The sequence below is a fragment of the Carettochelys insculpta genome, chromosome 6 (assembly GCF_033958435.1).
Source record: "Carettochelys insculpta isolate YL-2023 chromosome 6, ASM3395843v1, whole genome shotgun sequence".
Taxonomy (NCBI): Eukaryota; Metazoa; Chordata; order Testudines; family Carettochelyidae; genus Carettochelys; species Carettochelys insculpta.
The window spans coordinates 107,228,475-107,251,508 of NC_134142.1; the positions used below are offsets into that span (position 1 = coordinate 107,228,475).

The following is a 23,034-nucleotide window of genomic DNA, read 5'->3' on the forward strand; positions in this document are numbered from 1 at the left end:
TTGAGTCTGTTCTGGTCTGGCTATGGTCTGAAGAAGTGGGTCTGTCCCACGAAAGCTCACCTAATAAACTATTTTGCTAGTCTTTAAAGTGCTACTTGACTGCTTTTTGTTTTGATAGTGTATAGACTAGCACGGCTTACTCTGTTACTATTGAAGAAAAACCAAGTTTCAATAATTGATGAGATAATCAGGACCTTTGCAATCAGAATGACAAAACTAATTTTAATGTTCTGTTATAATAGTCTCACCATAGGGTGAAAGTCAATAATGACCAGTGGTACTTGGATCTTGTCTAAATGTGAAAGCTTAATTCCTGAAATCCAAAAGCTGGAAAACCAGGAAATGTGCAATGAGAGCTTGGGGAAATCATCTCTTGCTCCCAGGAAGGGTGCAAGGAGCACAAAACGCTGTGGAATGTCTGCAACCTGGCATAACAAAAGTTTATTCTTTTAATTTTTGAGAAGTGTGTTCCAATAAGGGAAACATGGTCTAAGTAAGACAGCTGGGGAAAAGGATGCTATCAGACACGAGTGGAAAAATATAGGCCAAGGAGAGGAGAGCAGATCTGTAAACAGGCATCCTTTCCCCCATTAAACAATCTCAAAATACAGCCAGCCCCTAAAAACATACACCCAATTGCTTCCCTTTCATTCCCCGACCATAGACATTTGTCAGCAGTGCGGGGGGAAAAAAACTGCTCTAAGGGTTAAAACAAAAAGCAGTCAAGTCTTTGCTTTTTGTTTTGATAGTGTATAGACTAGCATGGCTTCCTGTCTGTTACTATTCAACATGTAAGGGTTAAAAGTTTTTTCCCCCCCCACACTAACCAGACCTCACTCTGTAAGGGGATACTAGGGGGTCATCTGCACTTCTTTGACGTCCCTACCTTGTCACCTAGAGACAATTTATCCTGTAGGCTCCTCTGTCTGGGTTATCACATACCTTTGTAGTGTAAACTGGCCTCAAGCACAGCTGGCGTTTGCAGACATGTCTCAGGACAATTCTGCTGAGACTTTCACATGTTAAAGACGACAATTAACAATTACACTGTCTAAACAAACTGTATAAAGAGTCCTGAGAACTGATTCTCAGGGCTCCCACTTCTTTGGAAGCTGGTAGCCTGCATGCATGCAAATAGAGTTTCCTTTTAGATCTCACTCTTGCCTCACTGCTTTGACCTCCAGCCTTGGACCTTTGGGGGACACTGTACACCGGGGAAAGTGGCTTTCTTTGACAGCAGCAGCGCAACAACAATGGAATCTAAGATCTCTTCTAATTTGAACCGTGACAAAAAAGAGAAGCCGATTCAAGAATGGAGCTTCTAGCCCCAGTCTTAAATCAACAGCCTCAAGCAGTTCCAGGCTCTTCCTTTTTGCTGCTGCAGACAGCAGGAAGGGGTCAGAAGATGGGAAACTGCAAGGAATCGGGCATAGCACAGCAACTGATGAAGCTAGGCTGGTAGAAGTTTAGTCCATGAAGCAGCTCTGGGGAAGAACATGTGTTTGAGAGAATCAATGCTTTGTAGGCAGATACTGTTATCTTTAAGATACTTCTGTGACACCATCACGTTAGTATCTTGAGTGCCTGACAATCTAACATATTTACCCCCCAAACCCAACCACCCCCGCTGTAAGTAAGAAATTGCTATCCTTTAACCTCTTTAATCTGACAACCCTGGGAAACAAGGTATGCTGGATTAAAGATTTTGCCAGGCCAGGTGTGGAGGGATACAGGGGAGTTGGAGCTATGGGAGCTGTGTGGGAATGGCGAAGAGTGGAAGGACACTTACCTGCCACTCTGTTCCTGGGGACACACGAGGCTCTGCACCCCCTACTGCTCCCAGGCACTGCCCCTCGCAGGTATGGAAATGGTGAGGAAAAGCCTCAGGAGAAGTGGCTCTGTGCACTGACATTCCCTCAGCTGGGAGACAGAGGGAGTGTGGGTGCACAGAGCCACTTCTGCTTTTGAACCATGGGGGTTTCCAAATTAGGGACACACAGAGCATGGAGGTTCAAGTGTATTACTCTCACATTAGTGATGGGGAACACAGGTGGAGAGAAAGAGAGACTCTAAGTGACTTACTAAAGGAAGTCTCTGGCAACGACAGAGATAGCTGGGTTTAACTTCCAAATGAATGTCCTAACCACTATCTCATCCCTCCTCTCTAAAAACATTAACCAACTGCTGGAGAAGAACACTTCACCTAGGGCATGGGAAGGAGGAAAGTGGGTTTCCTTTGAGCAGGAATGGATGGACAAAGTATTGAGAGCAAGGCTAACTAAAATAATTGATCCTCTGCTTGGGTAAATTTTTAGCATGCATACTCTCCCACGCCATCCTTCAGACAGCGTTACAAAAAGTTTAGAAAGCCTTTTATAAAAATATATAGACTGTGCTTAGGTAAGAGAGTTTAAAAGGAAGTTGCAGAAGGAAGAACATATGGTATGACAGAGGAAAAAACCTTAATATCTAAGAAAAAAAAATCAACAGTCTGGAAACAGATACACGGCAATTCTGAATTTGAACTTTGACAGAAAAAGGACACAGGTAGCATTGCCCTGGATCCTAGAACAAATTTTAGAAAAACTGTAATAAAATGAATTGCAATGATCAAGACAGAAAATGAGTAAGGTACTAGTATCAGGTAAGAATGAATTCTGGCAATGTCTATAAATGGCAATAAACAGTCAAATATAATGGTTCAATACATTATATTTTAATAGAAGGAACTATATCATCACAGCCAAAATCCAAACGGCATTATGGCACAATTCAAAAAACTACACGTACTTCAGAAAACCGGCCATCAACTTTCAACACTAAATAATACAATAAATCATTTATCAACATTGCCAAAGGCAGCAACAACACACGACAAAGAATTCAAAATATTTTAAAATATATGCATGCACATCACTTACTATTTGGTGGTCCTGTTGCTTGGTATGGTTGATAGGAAGTTGAAATAGTAGGCCGAGAAAAGACAGGTGGTTCCTCTCCAAACACCACAATCATAATTTGAATCAATCCTATCAAGTCTGACTGTGGCTATGAGGGAAAGCAGATCAAAAACTGTTTGTTTTTTTTTCTTTTTTGTACTAGAGATTACTTAGCTGACAATTAACAACAATGCCTTAACACCATCTCATTACATACCACTAGTCAGGTGAATATTTTTGTCTCCTATTTACAGACCCATTCTAGAAGATTCCAATTTAGTCAGCTTGTGCTAATCTCATGATGCTAAATAATCAAGAGGAAACACACAGCTAGAATAGTGCTGATGCAGAGCTAAACTCTGGACAATGTATGGTCTCATGTGAATTGCAGTATTACAATGACTGAAGACTAAAAGTACCATAAACGTTTAGATATTTTCAAAACCTAACCAACTCTGAGGCAGGAAAATGAAGAACACAAGACTAAACAACCCAATGGTTCCTGCCCACATAACATGCAGTCTTTGCTCAATTTGACACAATAGTGAAGATTGTTGCAGGCCATTAAGTAGTTGAGCATAAACTTCCCCACCGCACCCAACTGCACTAAATGGTTCCAGTTACATCCTTATTGCGTGTCAGCTAAAATTCAAATAATGAAAAAAGAGTTTGCATCTGTGATTTAATTTCTCTTAAAATAAACCAAAACAAAGATCACTGAGGGAGTAGCAGGGTCCTGTATTCAACAGCCCAATTTTTACTGCAACAGCATAAAAACATTAGTTTCATTCAGTTTGCATCTTATTGTCAAACAAACTTCAAATTCACAGTAACAAAGAGGAAGCCGTGCTAGTCTATACACTATCAAAACAAAAAGCAGTCAAGTAGCACTTTAAAGACTAGCAAAATGGTTTATGATAAACCATTTTGCTAGTCTTTAAAGTGCTACTTGACTGCTTTTTGTTTTCAAATTCACAGTTGTTGTAAGTTGATTTGGAAGTAAAATTTTATCTTAGTCCTGAAGTATGTTTACTCCTGTTGTTTCAATGGTAATATAAAAAGCCGTGTTTCTTCACATTACAGTACAGATATATCACCTAAAAGTATCAATATGAAGTAAGGTGTTCTCCTTAACAGGGTCTGAATGCCAATTAGCAGAGAGACACGAATATTCAAGTGGTATTGGGGTAAACAGAGATGTGAGGATAGGCTAAATTTTGCTCTCCCTCTTGCACATAAAGCAGGACATTTCCAGAGTGTCTTTGTTGTTGTTTCTTAAAGTGCTCTCCGAAGGAATGTTCAAAATATAAAAAAAATTATAAAAACAAAGCTACGTCAAATGTCATTTTTATCACCTTTTTCAATAGACTTTGTTAAGGTTTAAATATCTTGACTGTTCTGAAAACAATTCGTCTTCATAATTTTCCCTCATGTTAGTCACAACACTAACTTTGTACCAGAAATATCCCTGAAAATCCCTAATTTTCCTTCAACAACCTCTCTCTCTCTCTCTCTACTTCTCTTGTAAGGACCTATATCCAATCAAACCTGTCAGGAAGCTTAAATAGATTCCCCTTTTGAATCCACCAATCCTGTGATCCTTAACTAGCCAGAAGAATTGTCACTGAGTAAGAATAGCTAGCCGGCCAACAATGAAAATGATATCCTGAATTGATTATAGTCAAAGTGATTATCCTGATAACCGTTTTTGATGAAAAGTTCTAACCCAGTGCCCACCGCAGTCTCAACTAGTTTTTTGGTAACATGGTGTTTGACAAAAAAATTCACCAGGTGTTTTAATTCTAATCATTTTGTCTTTGAGCAATATTATTAAGAAAATTGATACTATAACCTATAGGAATTCAAGCGTCACCAATTTGAACAATTTCAGATTAATTATACTTACATGTTTCCATTCATGTAGATAAGGAAGATATATCTTTCCATTTGCATCCACATGCTTTCCAGTTTTAATAGTCATTGAACTAGTTGGTTTAACAAAACAGATGGGGGGATTGAAAGGGTAGGTGTCCAGTAGCCACAGACATATCGGGATATTGTATGTATTACCTAAAGAAAAGTTTAATAAGATCTGAATTTATTCTTCCTCCTCAACTCATTCTGGCCTGAGATTTTTTAAAATAAACTACTAGTAATGACTCGCAACTAGATTATAATGTTTTCTTCAGATCACAAAATTCATGTATGAACTGAGACTTAAATCACACCGAAGAATGGGTATCTAGAGTGAAGTGAACTTCAACAAATACATACTTAACAAGGAGCTCCTGCTTTAGTCACGTACATTGCAACTATAATTTACCCCTAAAACAATGTTTTATGCAAAAGGCCTTCACCCACCAAGAAACACTAATTCCCTATCTGTAAATTATTCCTAGTCCAATTTGAGAGTTTGCAACCCTCTCCTTCAATTGGCTGCCAGGTTAGAAAGTAAAAGTAAACTTTGACATTAAGCACTAATGTGAAGTAGTGATGTTGCATCCTACTACTATTAGATAGACAGAGGTGCCCTAAAATAATCTAACCACCATAAGAAACATACAGTTTACACATTATGTTGGAATTATAAAGCATAGCAGAAAAAACAAATAAATACTTTAAAAAGTTGTATAAAAGTTTTTAAGTCAACAGTGATTATTAACTCTGAACAATCTAAAAAAATCCAGATCTTCCAGATAATCTGAAAAGAAAGGAAAGATATGATGCATACCTCTATAAGGCACAGGAATAGTTCCAGTGAGGCTCATCAAGTCTCTGGTTGAGCCATCATTAAAAACTAAAAGACAATACATAGCATTAAATATTTTTGCTGTGTTAGTTGTGTGTTCAAGTTACATAAACCTTTTTCAGTCTGTGCAATTTAGGAAAAAAGTGTCTCTCTCCTCTTAATAGGACTATTACAGGTCTATAAATTGGTAAGCATTCACAACCAATTAACATCTAAAATATTTTTAGAGATGGGGAAGACATTAGATCTCTTGCTACAAATGAATGACTGTTTCCTACACTCAAAGCCCCATGGGTCACATGAATATGCTTCCTCATAAATTGCCACTTAACCTTGTTCGGAATCTAAACTCTCATTTAAAAAAAAGCCACCCTTGTTCTTATGGTTGCAAATATATATTTCAAAATGCACCCTGAATGCAAATTAGATACACTTTTGTCTACATGCACCTATAAATACCCTGAAACACACATTTTTGCAGCATGTATACCCACAGTATGCTGAAAATTTAGAGCCAGTATACATTTATTTTGCTATATCATCAATAAAGCCTATGATACTACTTAGGAAGAGCAGGGAGAATGGAGAGAGGTCTTAGACAGAACAGCCTTAATAGGCGGAGGAGCCAGACACATTGTCTTCACTCTTAATATGTTATTAAAAAGTAATAACCACACTGACTGTTGTTTGTTTTTCAGGTTTCAGCCCCAGGGAACATCAATTATCTTTCTAGTAACATGGTGTTTAGAATCAAAAACATATTCCATAAGGGCACTCTTACCAAAGAAGTTTGGAAAGGAACAACAACGAACCTCTGTGCGGCAGGATATAAGCCTTTCCATTTCAAGCTCAGAATCAGGGTGGATAAATACTGATGATTTTTTTAAATTTTATTTTTTTAAAAATTCAGATTCTGCAATTGTTGCATTTGGAGCCATAGCAAAATTCCCCCAGGACTTCATACAGTAAACTCTTTCATATCTGGCATCCCCAGGACCAGGAGGTTGCCAGATATTCAAATATTCTGGATAATAGAGAAGTATATGTAGCAATGCATAACACTAAAGAAAAACAAGATTAGATATTAAGAAACAAATAAAAATGTATACAGCATACTTTATTTACCAACAGTAGTACTGTACACTGTAAACTTACACCGCATTTGCTGTACAGTAATCCCTCAAGGTATGCAAGGGTTGTATTCCATGCAGCCCTTGTGAACCTTGAATTGTGTGTAAGTCGGGGTGGTTTACGACCCTGGGAGGGGGCAAGAGGGTTAAGCCTGCGGTGGGAAGTGCAGTTGAGCCCGGGCGTGCAGGAGGGTGGACCTACGCAGCAGGGAGCTAGGACGGGGGTTGAGCCTGGCCATGGGGTTGGAGTCGGGGCCACAGCAGTGGTGAGTAGGGAGGTTGGAGCTGGAGCCGCACACGTGCACACACCGGGGGTTGGGAGCCCCATGGCCAGGTTGAAGCTGGAGTCCCAGGTGCTGGGGGTTGGGGAGGAGTGAGCTGCGGCTGTGGGGGGTTGGAGGGGCATTGAATGGAGTGAACCAGGGTGGAGAGGTGGGTTGAGGCAGGCGAAAAAGGGATTAAACGGGGGTGGGTTGAGCTGGTAGGGGGCTTAGAGTCCCTGCACACGCTGTTGATGGCTGACAGCCAGAGTCCCAGCTATGGCAGGGCTGTGAGCTGGAACCATGGCAGAGAGGGGTTGAGTCAGGCAGGAAGGATGAATGGGGGACACACCGGGGCAGGGTGGCTGAGTGGGGAGGGGTTTGGAGCCCTGCACAGTGTACCAGGGGCTGGTAGCCAGAACCCCACATGTGGGTTGAAGCTGGAGCCCTGTGTGTGCGGGGTGAGCTGGGGCCACGGGGCAGAGGGTTTAACAGGGGGTGAACTGGCAACGGCACTCAAGTGGTGTTGCTCTGGGAAGCAGAGGAAAGGGGCTCTTAGCTAGGCAAGCTAAAACCCCTTCCCCCTAGCTTCCCAGAATGGTACCTAGGGATATTCTGGGAAGGCAGGTAGAAGGGGTTCTTAGCCTGCAGGCAGCTAGGCAGGCTGAGAGCCCAGCAGTTTGGCGTTGTGTGAATGTGAAGCCATGTAAAGCAGGAGATTACTTTATGAATTGGGGGTCAGCTGCACAAGAGCGGGGTTGCATACTCTGGATTCGCATACTCTTAGACCTTACTGTATTTATTTGCACTTACTTTCATTATACTGTACTTATGGAAAAAATAACTAAAATTTACTTATGGTTAAAATGCTGGGTGTTTGAGAGTTCCAGATGACAGGCTGCCAGATATGAAAGAGTTTACTTTATTACAATACAAAATCATGTCTCGAGCTCTGTCCACTATTCTCCCCTCAGCCTTTGTCAGGTGCTCTCTCCCTGATACATATTTTAAATTACTTCCCCACAGCTGCTCTTCTGCATTTTTCAAAATGAAAACTCAGTTATTTTTGACCTGCTATCAATTGCTCCGACCATTTTTTCCAAATTAGAATTATCTTAGAACATCAGTAACACACTGATTACTCCCTTATTTGGATCTTCAGCACAGACGTTAACTGAACCCAAACCAGTTCTCCTGAAGTGCTCCCTGGATCTCTCTCACACTTAATAAACAGAAATCTTTTTTAAAAATAGTGAATGCGATTAGCAGTTAAACAAGATAGGAAATATCTACAACATGAACAGAAACACTCTGCAACACATGAATGTAGAATATTATTCCTAGCTAACAAGTGTCAAGCTGATTCACTGTTAACAAGACACTTTTGGTGAGGGGGTGCCAATTTACTGTTCTTTATAAATTAATATAACAATCAAAATATCTTATACTACACTGAATTTTCCACCTTCCCATATATTCCAATAGGGTAACAGACTGACTATTATCAACACGCAAACAGTGCCACCCCTCTGTAGGATCAAACAAAAACTGAGCTACAAGGAACAAAGCACTTATTGTCACCGTTAAAAGGAGAAAAAAATCCCATGGACATTTCTTTTCGAACAAGTGTTCTGTATTGGCATATTTTTGCTCAAGTAAGATGCAATCTTGTCAAAAGAACTTATTTAACACAGATGTTCAAATTCTATGATATCGTTTCAAACATTAAAAATAAAATCTTTTTACCAGATACAGGCACTACTTATCAACTAATTTTACTAACTGCACACTTTAAAGGTGAAGAAATGCCACATGAACATACCACACATTTAAACCAGCAACAGAGTAGATTTTCTTGTTCACTACTCACCATATGCATCCATTACGGGTTTGAGGTCTTTATACTGAGTAATAACAGTGGTGGTTTCCTGCACCGTCAGATCTCTGTATTTATACTGAAAAACAAAAGCATTTAATACGTATACAGCCATTAAAATGCAAAGCCATAAGTTTTATAAATCTCTGTATTGCACTGTTTTACCTATAGGCAAATGAACTAGTCAAAAATTATATGTGCAAGGCTCTAAATGAAACACTTCTCTACAGAAGCAAAACAGATACCTCAAAAAAAGCCCATCTTTCTAGTTTGCAAAATCATTTATAAAATTTTCTTGTTAAAATTCAAACTTCTAAATCAGAAGAGTAAAATCCCACATGGAAAAAACTTTACAAGTTAATGAATCTGTTTTCCCATTAGATGAAGTTAGCATACAACAGTTTACAACATTTCTTCCTATTAAGGCCTTTGTAGCACAAAGCCAAATATAACCAAAAACAAAGGAAAATTAATGGGAAACATGCTAAAAAAACCCATCTTTGGGGCTGGTGGTATTTTGTGGTGTTAGGAATACTCTTAGCCTGTTTAACAAGCATGATCGATATAAATCTCATGCAATGTGTTTGGGGGACCCTGCTGTTCTAAATGTTTTGTATCACAGTGAGTTAAGGGGATCATATGCTACTCCAAAAGGAATTCTGGCCAAAAATTTAAAAATTCTGCACACCGTATTTTAATATTTTGCAAAATTCTGCATATTTTATTTGTCAAAACACAACGTAATCACACCTGTTTCAATTATTTTGGTAATTTATTTCAAAATAAATGTCAGCAACTATGTCTGTAACAATACAGAAAACAAAAATTAAGGAACTGTTTGATGAATAGATTCCTCACTAGGAATATTAACCGAGAACTCTTATTAGTAATTCATTTAAATTACAATACAGAAATATATTTCCCACACCCTGCAGAAGCAGTGCAAATGCTTGAAGGAGCTGGGGGAGAACGTAGTAATTATTGGTAAGGAGCTTAGGTGTGAGGGTTGCTGAGTATGGGTGGGTTTTGAGTGGAAAAGATTGTTAGGGAGCGCCTCCCAACAGACTCCTATATTCTCTTAGTCAGTCAGTAACATCTGCCCCATTGCTATCCCCCTGCCTGCACCCTCACTGAAACCTCCTCCTCCCCGTTCCCATATTCTCCCATATTGCAGAACTCTCAACACTAGTTTGTAACTTGTCCTTTTGATCAGCCTCCGTACCTAATGACTGGAAGATAGCTAATGTGACACTAATATTTAAAAAGGGCTCTAGAAGTGACCGTGGCAATTACAGACCGGTAAGTCTAACGTCAGTCCCATGCAAATTAGTTGAAACAACAGTAAAGAATAACATTGTCAAGGCACGTAGAAGAACATAATTTGATGGGCAAAAGTCAACATGGTTTCTGCAGACAGAAGTCATTTCTTACTAATCTGCTAGAGTTCTTTGAAGTGGTTAACAAACATGCAGATAGGGGAGATCCAGTAGATATAGTATACTTAGGTTTCCAGAAAGTCTTTGAAAATGTACCTCATCAAAGGCTCTTATGTAAATTAAGTTGTCATGACATAAGAGGGAAGGACCTTTCATGGACTGAGAACTGGTTAAAAGACAGGAAACAAAGGGTAGGCATAAATGGTAAATTTTCCAAATGGAGTGGGGTAACTAGTGGTGTCCCCCAAGGGTCAGTCCTAGGACCCATCCTGTTCAGTTTATTCATAAGTGATCTGGAGAAGGGGGTGAGCAGTGAGGTGGTGAAGTTTGCAGATGACACTAAACTGTTCCAGATAGTCAAGACAAAAGCAGACTGTGAAGAACTTCAAAAAGATCTCAGCAAACAAGTGACTGAGCAACAAAATGGCAAATGAAATTTAATGTGGATAAGTGTAAGGTAATGCACACTGGAAAAAATAACCACAATTACACTTACAATAGGATGGGGGCTAATTTAGCTATAACTAATCAGGAAAGAGATATTGGAGTTATCGTGGATAATTCCTTGAAAACATCCACACAGTGTAGAGAGGCTCTCAAAAAGGCAAATAGGATGTTAGGTATTATTAAAAAAGGGACAGAAAATAAGACAAGGAGTATCTTACTGCCCCTATATAAATCTATGGTATGCCCACATCTTAAATACTGTGTACAGATGTGGTTTCCTCACCTAAAAAAGATATCCTGGCACTGGAAAAGGTTCAGAAAAGGGCAACTAAAATGATTAGGTGCTTGGAACAGGTCCTGTATGAGGAGAGGCTAAAAAGATTGGGACTTTTCAGTTGAGAAAAGAGGAGACTGAAGGGGGACACAATAGAGGTATATAAAATTATGACAGGTATGGAGAGGGTGAATAAGGAGAAGTTATTTACTGATGCCCATAATACAAGAACTAGAGGACACCAAATGAAATTAATGGGTAGCAGGCTTAAAACTAATAAAAGAGAGTTCTTCTGCACTCAGCGCGTAGTTAACCTGTGGAACTCCTTGCCAGAGGAGACTGTGAAGGCTAGGACTATCACAGAATTTAAGAAAGAGCTAGATGAATTCATGGAGGTTAGGCTCATAAAAGGCTATTAGCCAAGGGTAGGAATGGCGTTCTTGGCCTCTGATTGTCAGAGGCTGGAAATGGATGGCAGGAGACAAATCACTTTATCATTGTCTTTGGCCCACCCCCTAAGGGGCACCTGGCACTGGCCAATGTTGGCAGACAGGCTACTGGGCTGGATGGACCTTTGGTCTGACCTAGTATAGCTGTTCTTATTCATCGCCTCATTTGCATAACGATGACCACCCGGATCATCAAAAGTGCTGATTTTGAATTAAAAATAGTTGTGTAGCCTTTGAAAGGATGCCCGATTTTGAAGGAACTAAAAATAGCCGTGTAGCTGGGGTTCCTTTGGTAAAGGCCACAATATGCATGTCACCAGAAATACCCCTTATATGTTGTGCCAATGAATGGCACAATTTTCAATGAGTGCTGAGGTATATACAGGAGTGTCTCTTATACTGAGGATTAAAACTGAACTAGAGGCAAGTGTTTTTATATTTAGCTTTTATTTGAAATGTGGAAGTTTGTGATGAACACAAGGTGAGAAATCACCCTTTAAAGAAGGGATAATGTGGAGACAGGGTGACCTCAGCCTATTGGAGAAAGGAGATGAGGGGGTCTTCTCCCCCTACAAAGTTAAGCAGAAGAGATGTCTACAGAAAACTGTGGGTCTGGGAATGGTACAGGTAGTTCCAAGAGCACTCCAAGTAGTGCCCTCTCATGGCCCACTTATTTTGTATGTGTGGACAAACTTCCACAGCAGCAGGGACATATCATAGAGATCTGTAGAAACAGGCAAACTAGCATATAAGTCAGTATTTCTCAAACTATTCATACACCAGCTACTCACTCGTAGGCATCAAAAAAGTAGATGCCTCACCTCCAACTGCTAAACTGCACCAAAAAAAGCAAAAATACACTACTCTCCTAATATTCTTCTATGTGAACAATTACAGCAATTGCTACAAGGATGTTATTATGCACCAATGTGAGGACAGTATCCATGCAACTGTAAATGGAAAGTGGGAGAACAACATTATAAAAAAGGTTTCAGAACCCATGTGACAATATCACAAAACACTGAATACTACAGGTTGAACTTCTCTTGGCCAGCACCCTCTGGACCTGACTGGTGCTGAACCAGAGAATTTGTGAGACCACAGGAGGTCAACATTATCTAGCAGCATTAACACTTCCCCTGCCTACTAGGCTCTCAGAAGACATTTAGGGATAAATTGGAGCTAAAATTTCAGCACAGAACACTGAGAGCCAGGACTGGCGGCTACAAACAAACTTTATGGGACTGCGCGAAACTTGGCTGTAACTGTGATTAATGTACATCTGGCTAAGTAAAATAATGATGGAGCACAGATATTGCTGGATCAGTGTGCACTGGACAAGAGAAGTTCAACCTGTACTGATGTTTAACAGCCTTTAATACATATGTAGTCTCTGTGTACCAAACATGTTATCTAACCCAACAGGATATCTCTATAACTGTTCATACAGCTAACTACACCAATAGACCTCCTTTTTCTCCAGACCCCCCCTTTTTCCTTTTTTTTAAAATACAACAAGAGAATGCTGAATATGCAACTGCTAACCACCCCAACCATATCCTGGAAAACTGGAGACTTTCTTTTCACATCTATTCATAACCTTTCCTTTGGAGCAACTTGGACTTTGGAATTCTTTTGGACTCTGAACCACAGAGAACACCAACAGATTTTGAATACTTTTTCTCCATCCGTCACCAGCTGAGTTTAGTATCCAGGACAGTAAAACCAGAAGTGCCTTCCAATTTATTTAATACAAGAGAGATGAACTGTCACAAAATGACTAACGCTATCTGCTACAACAGGTAATTTCAGTGACCTTGGCATCATCAGTGAAAGGAAGACCTAGTTTCCTGTGAAGAAGGCTCCTAGCACGTACAAGGACTAGCAGTTAGAATTTTGGGTTTTATTCTTTGCATGCTGCAGTCTTTCTGTGATCCCAGTCACATAATCTATCTGTGACAGTTTATTAACAGAACAGTACTTGTCAGGTAAACATGAATGTTGTGAAACTTGTGGTTGAAGAGGTGTTGTACGTGCACAGTATTATTTGCACCTGAAATTACTTGTCATTTCAATCCCAGATTTTCAATAGAGACAGAAGAGAACATTGCCTGAAAACTCTAACACATCTTAATGACATGCGGCTTAACTGACCTGATAGAAATAGCGCACTTAAACCACAAAGTCTGGTAGAAGACTTTTATAATTTAATTCTGAGTGTTATATCATTCCAACATAAACTGATCTTTATAGCAATTTCAAGTTTCTGGACTGACATTTTAAGATATTTTAGGGAATTTTTCCCCCCCTTTCTTTAAGCAGCATACAGAAACACGAGCTTTGGCAATAATTTGATACCCCTCCTCCCCAAATTTAAAAAAGAATATTGCTACAGGGATTGCTTTATTATTCTGGATGTTTAATAATTCATCATTTCTCAATTTCAGACAGACATACAAATTATGAGCTGCCTACTATAAACAGCAAATGCTGTAACAGTCATTCCTGTGTGATTTTTAAAAATTCAGACAACTATGAAATACTGACTGATCAATACTGCATACAAAAGAATGATATTTGAAGGAATACTTTTTCTTATTTCTTTAATGGACTTTCTCCACCTTTGAGTTAATTTTCAAGTACACAGTCTAATTTCAAATAACTACTTTCATCTACAGCCTATTCAATTATGTAATATGTTACCATCCCTCATTTCTCCTTTCATCCTAATTAGCCACACATTTAAGCAAAGCTTCTTTTCTGTGAAAGCAACTCCAAAGAAATGGAAAAGTTAAATAAGCCTCTATTTTCAGTTGCTAGTAGGTGAGCTGGAGTTTTCTCTGAAATCATATGCAGCCAATCAGATGGATTTCTTTACATATAATCTGATTAGACCTAATTTTGTCAAACTTTCATTAGCATATAACTTCAAAGTTCTTTTTTTTTTTTTTTTTTTTTTAATAATTGAAGATACACATCTCCTAGAACTGGAAGGGACCTTGGGAGGTCATCTAGTCCAGCCCCTGCCCTCTTCATAGAATCATAGAACACTAGGACCGGAAGGGGCCTCGAGAGGCCATCGAGTCCAGTCCCCTGCCCCGACGGCAGGACCGACCACTATCTATACCATCCCTGATAGACATCTATCTAATCTGTTCTTAAATATCTCCAGCGAGGGAGATTCCATAACCTCCCTTGGCAACTTATTCCAGTACTTGACCACCCTGACAGTTCGGAACTTTTTCCTAATGTCCAACCTAAACTTCCCTTGCTGCAGCTTAAGTCCTTGCCTCTTGTTCTCTCCTCAGAGGCCAAGAAGAACAAGTTTTCTCCCTCCTCCTTATGACACCCTTTAAGATATCTGAAAACCGCTATCATGTCCCCCCTCAATCTTCTTTTTTCCAAGCTAAACAAGCCCAATTCTTTCAGCCTAAGTCATGTTCTCCAGACCTTTTATCATTCTAGTTGCTCTTCTCTGGACCTTCTCTAATTTCTCATCTTTCTTGAACTGGTGTGCCCAGAACTGGACACAATATTACAGCTGAGGCCTAACCAGCGCACAGTAGAGCGGTAGAATGATTTCTCGTGTCTTGTTCACAACACACCTGCTAATGCATCCCAGAATCATGTTTGCTTTTTTTGCAACAGCATCACACTGTTGACTCATATTTAACTTGTGATCTACTAGAACCCCTAGATCCCTTTCTGCTGTACTCCTTCCTAGACAGTCTTTTCCCACTCTGTATGTGTGAAACAGATTATTCCTTCCTAAGTGCAGCACCTTACATTTATCTTTATTAAACTTCATCCTGTTTACTTCAGACCATTTCTCCAATTTATCTAGATCATTCTGAATTATGACCCTATCCTCCAAGGTAGTTGCAACCCCTCCCAGCTTGGTATCATCTGCAAACTTAATAAGTGTACTTTCTATGCCAATATCCAAATCATTAATGAAGATATTGAACAGAACTGGTCCCAAAACAGACCCCTGCGGAACCCCACTTGTTATGCTTTTCCAGCAGGATTGAGCACCATTAACAACTACTCTCTGGGTACGATTAGCCAGCCAGTTACAAACCCACCTTATTGCAGCCCCATTTAAGTCGGACTTGCCTAGTTTGTCGATAAGAATATTATGCGAGACCGTATCAAATGCTTTACTAAAGTCTAGGTATACCACATCCACTGCTTCTCCCTTATCTACGAGTCTCGTTATCGTGTCAAAAAAAGCTATCAGGTTGGTCTGACATGATTTGTTTTTTACAAAGCCATGCTGGCTGTTCCCTATCACTTTACTACCTTCCAAGTGCTTGCAGATGACTTCCTTAACTACCTGCTCCATTACCTTTCCTGGCACAGAAGTTAAGCTGACTGGCCTGTAACTTCCTGGGTTGTTCTTATTCCCCTTTTTGTAGATGGGCACTATATTTGCCCTCTTCCAGTCTTCTGGAATCTCTCCTGTCTCCCATGACTTTCCAAAAATGAGAGCTAACGGCTCAGCTACCTCTTCTATCAGCTCCTTGAGGATTCTAGGATGCATTCCATCAGGCCCTGGTGACTTGCAGACATCTAATTTTTCCAAATGGTTTTTAATGTGTTCTTTTTTTGTTTCAAAAACTAACTCTACCCCTTTTCCACCAGCATTCACTATGTCAGGCATGCCTTCAGACTTCTCTGTGAAGACCGAAACAAAGAAGTCATTAAGCATCTCTGCCATTTCCAAGTTCCCCATTACTGTTTCTCCCTCCTCACTGAGCAATGGCCCTACCCTGTCCTTGGTCTTCCTCTTGTTTCTAATATATTTGTAAAAGGCCTTCTTGTTACCCTTTATGCCTGTAGCTAGTTGGAGCTCATTTTGTGCCTTAGCCTTTCTAATGTTACTCCTGCATTCCTGTGTTATTTGCCTATGTTCATTCTTTGTAATTTGTCCTAGTTTCCATTTTTTATAGGATTCCTTTTTTAGTTTGAGATCATGCAGGATCTCCTTGTTAAGCCAAGGCGGTCTTTGCCCATATTTACTATCTTTCCTACATAGGGGAATAGCTTGTTTTTGGGCCCTTAATAACGTCTCTCTGAAAAACTGCCAACTCTCCTCAGTTGTTTTTCCCCTCAGTTTTTCCTCCCATTGGGATCTTACCTACCAGCTCTCTAAGTTTACCAAAATCTGCCTTCCTGAAATCCATCATCTCTATTTTGCTATTTTCCCTCCTACCAGTCCTTAGAATTGTGAATTCTATGATTTCATGATCACTTTCACCCAAGCAGCCTCCGACATTCAAATTCTCGACCAAGTCCTCCTTATTTGTTAAAATCAAATCCAGAACAGTTTCTCCCCTGGTGGCTTTTTCAACTTTTTGGAATAAAAAATTGTCTCCAATGCAGTCTAAGAACTTATTGGATAGTCTGTGTCCCGCTGTATTAGTGTCCCAGCATATATCTGGATAGTTAAAGTCCCCCATCACCACCAAATCCTGGGCTCTGGATGATTTTGTTAGTTGTTTAAAAAAAGCATCATCCACCTCTTCCACCTGGTTAGGTGGCTTGTAGTAGACTCCTAACAGGACATCACCCTTGTTTTTTACCCCTCTTAAACTAACCCACAGACTCTCAACACGTCCATCTCCACCTCAGTCCAAGTGGGTACATTTTTTATATATAAGGCAGCACCTCCCCCCTTTTTTCCCTGTCTATCTTTCCTAACCAGGCTGTAGCCTTCAATACCAACATTCCAATCATGTGTATTATCCCACCAAGTTTCTGTGATGCCAATGATATCATAGTTTTATTTATTTATTAGCACTTCCAGTTCTTCCTGCTTATTACCCATACTTCTTGCATTGGTATATAGGCATCTCAGATATTGATTTGAACTTTCCCCCCAGTTTTTTCCCAGCCCTCTTTTTACTCTGACATTGTTGCCCATGCTCCCTCCTACTTCCGACCCATCTCCCAGGTTTCCATGTTCTCCACTTACCTGCGGGCTTTGCTCCCCTGTCCCCGGCAAACCTAGTTTAAAGCCCTCCTCAGCAGGTTAGCAAGTCTGTGTCCGAATATGGTCTTTCCCCTCCTCAAAAGGTGAACGCCATCTCTGCCTAGCAGTCCTTCCTGAAATAGCATCCCATGGTTGAAGGACAGGACCAAGCACCATCCCTGACATCTATTTTCCCCAATCCCTAAATGGCCTCTTCAAGGATTGAGCTCACAACCCCAGGTTTAGCAGGCCAATGCTCAGACCACTGAGCTATCCCTCCTCCTGTGTTTACCTCTTTGAAACATTAATATGTGTAACCAACCAGCCTTGGGTTCCCCAGAAACGAGGCTGCACCCAGAAGGCGAGTGCTATATTTGGTTTATTGAAAGCGTGACACCCACGACGGGAGCCCCAGAAACGCTGCAGTTACCACTGGGGGAAAACCCGACGCATTGGAGCTTCGCTCGGGGGAGAGACTCTGTAAAGGGCCTCCTAACACTAACTAATAAAGCTTACGCTCATTTACATAAAATTGCTTAAAATTGCCTGTGCACTATTCTTACTATCTCTTGTGGCCTACTGCCAGCGTAGCCTTGAAGTTTTGGCAATTGTACTTTGTTTTGCAGCTTTTCACCTTGCACAGACTGGTCTGTTTGGAATTCTTCTGAGGGTTCACAGAGGGGTCGGACTGCACTCTCAACCGTTACAATGTCTTCTCGCACCCTACACTCCTCCCCATGACCCCTTTGTGAATCCCGAGGCTAGCAGGAATCGAGTGAGGTGGTTGATGCTCTCCTGGCAACACAGCATGCACCTGTGGAACAGACTTGACAACAGCATACGAGACCGATATACCCAGCGCAGAGGCATAAGAGCCCATGGAATAGGATTTGCATCAAATGGGCTGCCCAGCCCCGCAGTGAGCTTAACCAGGACCAAAGCCAGTTACTCTTCTGGCTTTGTTGGATGCCCTGAGCCAGCGCTTCCAAACTATTTAAATTGGTCTCCACCGTGTTACTGATATCAGTGATATTGAAACAACACATACCTTCAAACACAGAGCACTTGTGCCCATGTCGCAAAAGGAGGTAATTTATAGCCATGCGGTTCTGTATCACTCCTTTGCGCACCTCCCCGAGTTCCTGATTGAGGGCCACAATGAGAATGGAGGTGAGGTTGATAGTTTTAGCGAGGGCACATGCAAGGTGGGTTATAGCATAATAGTTATGGCCCAAGATACTGGAAAAACCTCCAAAAGCAAAGATTAGGGCTGCTGCCTCTTTTTCGGCGGCCAAAGTCACCCTTGGGTTGCAAGTGGGTGGCAGGGGCCGGGCTGATAGGTCACATGCCAAACGGCATCGGGCCCTGCGTTGCGACGGATAAGGGGCTCAATTTCGCCAATGGTACAAGGGCCGCCTGAGCTATTTGCGGGTACGTATGTGCGGGCCACACAACCACAAAACAAGAACCACCCTGTTGGCCACAAAAGGGTGTTACGGGCATACGAGACAAGCTCGGTTTGAGTACATTGCAACTTGGTGTTATTAAGGTTTACTTGGGGTCCTGATGCATTAACAAAAAGCATGCAATGTGTAGCCCATGTTACGTTTGCTACGCAGAATGCATAAGTGCGACTGTCTGGGGCTGCTAACATGGTCCCCAAATCATAAAGACTGGCAAAGGTAGCAGTGAAAGCAAAGTTTCGCAAAAGGGTATAGTTTTGTAAGAGAGCAGGAGTAGCACTGACACCTATAAAGCATGTGTCCACGAGCTGTCCCACGGTCATACTGTGGGGCAGACAAAAGGCAGATGCGTTGATGACAGTTTGTGCCAACGTTACCCATACGTTGGAGCTGTTACTGATACGGGGGCCCCACTTAGAGGCCGTTGCTACAGCAGTTCAGAGGTACCAGCGCCACAGCCAGGCCATGGTTACAGGGTTCGTAGCATTAGTTTGCAGGAAGAAACACACTGAGGATAGTCCTCTCCTTTAGGGAGGATCACAGCCATGCCCGAGCCTCTTGCTAGGATAGTAACTGCTTGTATAGCCCCTGAGGGCGCACCACGGTGCCAGGCACTAATTAAAGGCACACTGGCCGCTGGTGCGGGGGCACATTCTATATGTGCCATCATGGGCGTCACAGGGACCAGCTCAACTAGGGATTGCCCCCCTTCCCAGACAACCGGCTGGTCGGTGTGGTTGTAACACCGTAGTTCAGCCAGTGGTGGACCAGGTACTGACCAGCACATTGGGACCCAACTCAACCCAGGTACTTGGGTACAAACAGCAAAGAGGATCTCAGGGGTACACTCAAGTACGTCCACTCCTGCCCACGGTTCAGCAGTGGTTAGGGGTGCTACAGCCTCTAGACTCCCAGCAAGGAGCACCACCCCGAGTCCTTCCACTTGCACCTGGCCCGGGAGTGAGGCCTGCCTGACATGTAATACAACTCCTTGCTCAGGAGCAAGGCGCAGGCACTCATAGGGAGTAGTGGGTCCAACAGCCCGGTTGTTAAGAAGGAAGACAGCATGGTGCACTACCTCCCCCGACCCTTTTAGGGTGTTCATGGGCGTCAGTTTGCGTATTTGCTCTTTCAGGACTTCGTTCATCCACTCAATTAACCCACTTGCAGTGGGGGTATATGGCATGTGGAACGCTCAGGTTACCCGTAGGTCGGCCGCCCAGTCACGGACACGTTAGGCTGTGAAGTGTGTGCCTTGATCACTCTGTATTGCCAGGGGGACGCCATACCGTTTACTGAGCTGGGTGAGTGCCGTAAGTGTAGCAGCAGCGTCCGCATGCTTGCGGGGACGTACAAAACAGCAGGCCAGTATAGGTATCCACAGCGGTCAGCACATAGAGCCACGAGTGCGATGGAGGTAGCGGTCCGATATAATCCATCTGCCACTCACTACAGGACAAGTGCCCGCAGTGTACGCTTCCTGTGGCTAGTGCTAGCGCTAGCGCTACTGGGGCCAGTTTGGTGCAGACAGTGCATTTCAGTCGGGCAACCTGATACGCTACCAGTGGGAGATTCTCACCCTTGGTCAGGCCGTACTGGTAGCTCATCTGTTAGCTGGGGATCATACTGAAAAGTAATGGTTCCCAGGAGAAGGGCGTGTGGAACAGTAAGTGTGGGGGCTCCCAAGCGCACGCGCTGCCGTAAGTAGTGTTTCCACTTGAAGTGGGTAGCTGCTTGGGCCACTCCCGTATGTGCACGCTCAGAGGTATCCGTGACCCACCCCATTAAGGGGACTGGGGTCCGAACAGGAACAGGGACGACGCCCGTGACCCGCTCAGTGTCCTGCAAAGCCCACACCACTGCTAGGATCTGCTTTTCCAGGGGGGTGTACCCACTTTCGGCTCCGCAGAGGGTTCGTGACCAGAAGCCAATAGGTTCTTTTTGCTGGGTTCCTACCTGCTGCCACAGACCCCAGGACGCCATGTCGCCGACGGTTGTTACCTCCAGTTCAAACGGTTGGCCCTGCAGTGGAGCAGTGAGGTGGGCGTGTGCCACCACCGCCTCTTTGCAGAGGTCAAAAGCTCGTTGGTGCTTCTTTGTTCAGTTCCACATGGTGGCTTTTCGCACAAGCTCCTGTGAAGGACGCATAAGAAAAGCAAGGTGCGGAATAAAAGCACGCCAGAAACCGAGAAGGACCAAAGAGGTTTGCAACTGCTGTTTAGATGAGGGTGTGGGGAACACTTGGATGGTATGCCGCACTTTTGGCGGAATGCATTCTTCCGTACCCATCCACAGTGCACCCAAGTAGACCACACTAGTGGCTGGCCCCTGCACTTTCTTGGGGTTAATAGCCCACCCTGTTCCTGCAAACCTGTTACGACGGTGTCTAGGGCAGCTTGAACAGTTGATTCATCTGGTCCCAAGATCATAACATCGTCAATGTAGTGGTAGGAGGCCATCTGGTTGGGGAGGTCCAGGCGGTCCAGATCGGCCTGCACTAACTCATGGCAGATCGTCAGGGAGTGCTTAAAGCCCTGCGCTAACACGGTAAATGTGTACTGCTTTGTTAGCCACGTGAAGGCAAACTGCTCTTGACTCTCGGGATGAACGTCAATAGAGAAAAACGCATTGGCCAGGTCTATGACAGCATGCCACAGCAAGGCCACCACAGTGATGCGCTCCAGGATGGTAACCATGTCCGGAACTACAGCTGTAAGCTCTGGGGTCACCTTATTGAGTTTCCGATAGTTCATTGTCAGGAGGCACTATCCATCTGGCTTCTTCACTGGCCAGATGGGGCTGTTGAAGGTGCTCAGCATGGGGCGAATAACATCTGCCTGTAGCAACGCAGCAATAGTGTTACTAATCGCGTGCTCTCCACGAGGAATGCGGTATTGCTTGATGGACATCGAGGTCTGGGGGACCGGCAGGCGAACAGGGTCCCATTTGGGATGTCCCTGCAGTAGGGGTTCCACAGTTCTGATTGCCCGAATGTAGCGGGGGTGCTCAAAGGCAAACAGCCCATACTGCGTATCCACACACCGCCCACGCAAGACATCCATGCCAATGATGTATTCACCCAAAGGTGCAGCCAGCACTGTTGCTCGAATGGGAGGGGCTTTCCCCAGTGTTAGGGTGACCTTCACAGCATAAGCGGTGGTCTCCACTCCTCCGAGGCCCTGCACAACCACCGCACGACCCGCAGTCTGGGTAGAATGCAGAATGGTCACCTCAGCTCCAATGCCTAACAGAGCTAACACATGCTGCTCCCCTCCCCAGGGCCACTTTATGGTTAACGGGACAAATGGGCGCCGGTCCCCTGCTACCTGTCACACAGCCACAGCTCGTACTGCAGGGGACCCACCTCCCCATCACTTCCTAGGGGGAAGGGTCCAGTCGACGGGGGCGCTGAGCTGTGTCCTGCCCCTGGGTCCCATACTTTTTTGTGGTGCCTGGGTCTCGCCCACCATCTTGGAGGCACTCACTCACATCCTCACTTCGCTGGGTAGGCAGCAGTTGTAACCAACATTTGTACAAGTCTGGTGTTGGTAGACCATTGATCTCCTCACAGGGGACCCCTGCCTTCAGCAAGTCCGTCCACATGGTCCTCTGGGTCACCCTAGTGTGCCCTTTTTCCTGCCTGGGTGCTCCTGCCCGACCACCTTTTCCTTTTGTGGCACGGACCACTTTAGCGCCTATGACAGTCTCTAATTGCATCAACGTTCCAACCAAGTCACCTGTGTGCCCATCCGCTGCCATGACCACAGCCATAAGGGAGGCCTTCAGCTTGGGGGCGGGGGGGCAAGGCATAACAGAGTGGCCTTGATGGATTTGTGGACCCCTACATCATCCGGTCCCATCTGTCCCCCGAGAGTCACAGCCCAAGCCATGCCCAGCTGCCGCAGCGCACTCACCCTTCCGGGATTGTACGCCAGGGCCCCACCAGTGCTTCCAGTTCCCCCGGGGAGGGGTAGACCACGTCCACTGCCACAGTCAACCAGCGGTACAGGGATGGTGCCTCCACAGCGTTCCCCTGT

General features: G+C 43.3%; 1 protein-coding gene and 1 long non-coding RNA gene across 4 annotated transcripts in view; one reads left to right on the plus strand and one right to left on the minus strand.

Moving 5' to 3' along the window:
• Positions 1 to 7,020, plus strand: part of LOC142014738 (uncharacterized) — a 29,738-nt gene extending 22,718 nt beyond the window's left edge. Inside the window, exon 4 of the long non-coding RNA XR_012646035.1 lies at positions 6,387 to 7,020. This is a non-coding gene — a long non-coding RNA (uncharacterized LOC142014738). The remainder of the gene's footprint in view (positions 1 to 6,386) is intronic.
• Positions 1 to 23,034, minus strand: part of TSG101 (tumor susceptibility 101) — a 55,727-nt gene that overhangs the window by 27,518 nt on the left and 5,175 nt on the right. For 2 of the 3 annotated variants that reach the window (XM_074997775.1, XM_074997777.1), the window contains exons 2-5: positions 8,949 to 9,033; positions 5,671 to 5,736; positions 4,846 to 5,009; positions 2,922 to 3,048 (exon numbers count right to left, since the gene is read on the minus strand). In XM_074997775.1, the coding sequence (XP_074853876.1) occupies positions 2,922 to 3,048; positions 4,846 to 5,009; positions 5,671 to 5,736; positions 8,949 to 9,033 (442 nt within the window). Of the gene's footprint in view, positions 1 to 2,921; positions 3,049 to 4,845; positions 5,010 to 5,670; positions 5,737 to 8,948; positions 9,034 to 20,953; positions 21,021 to 23,034 lie in introns of those variants that run through there. The other variant, XM_074997776.1, reaches the window with a different exon arrangement.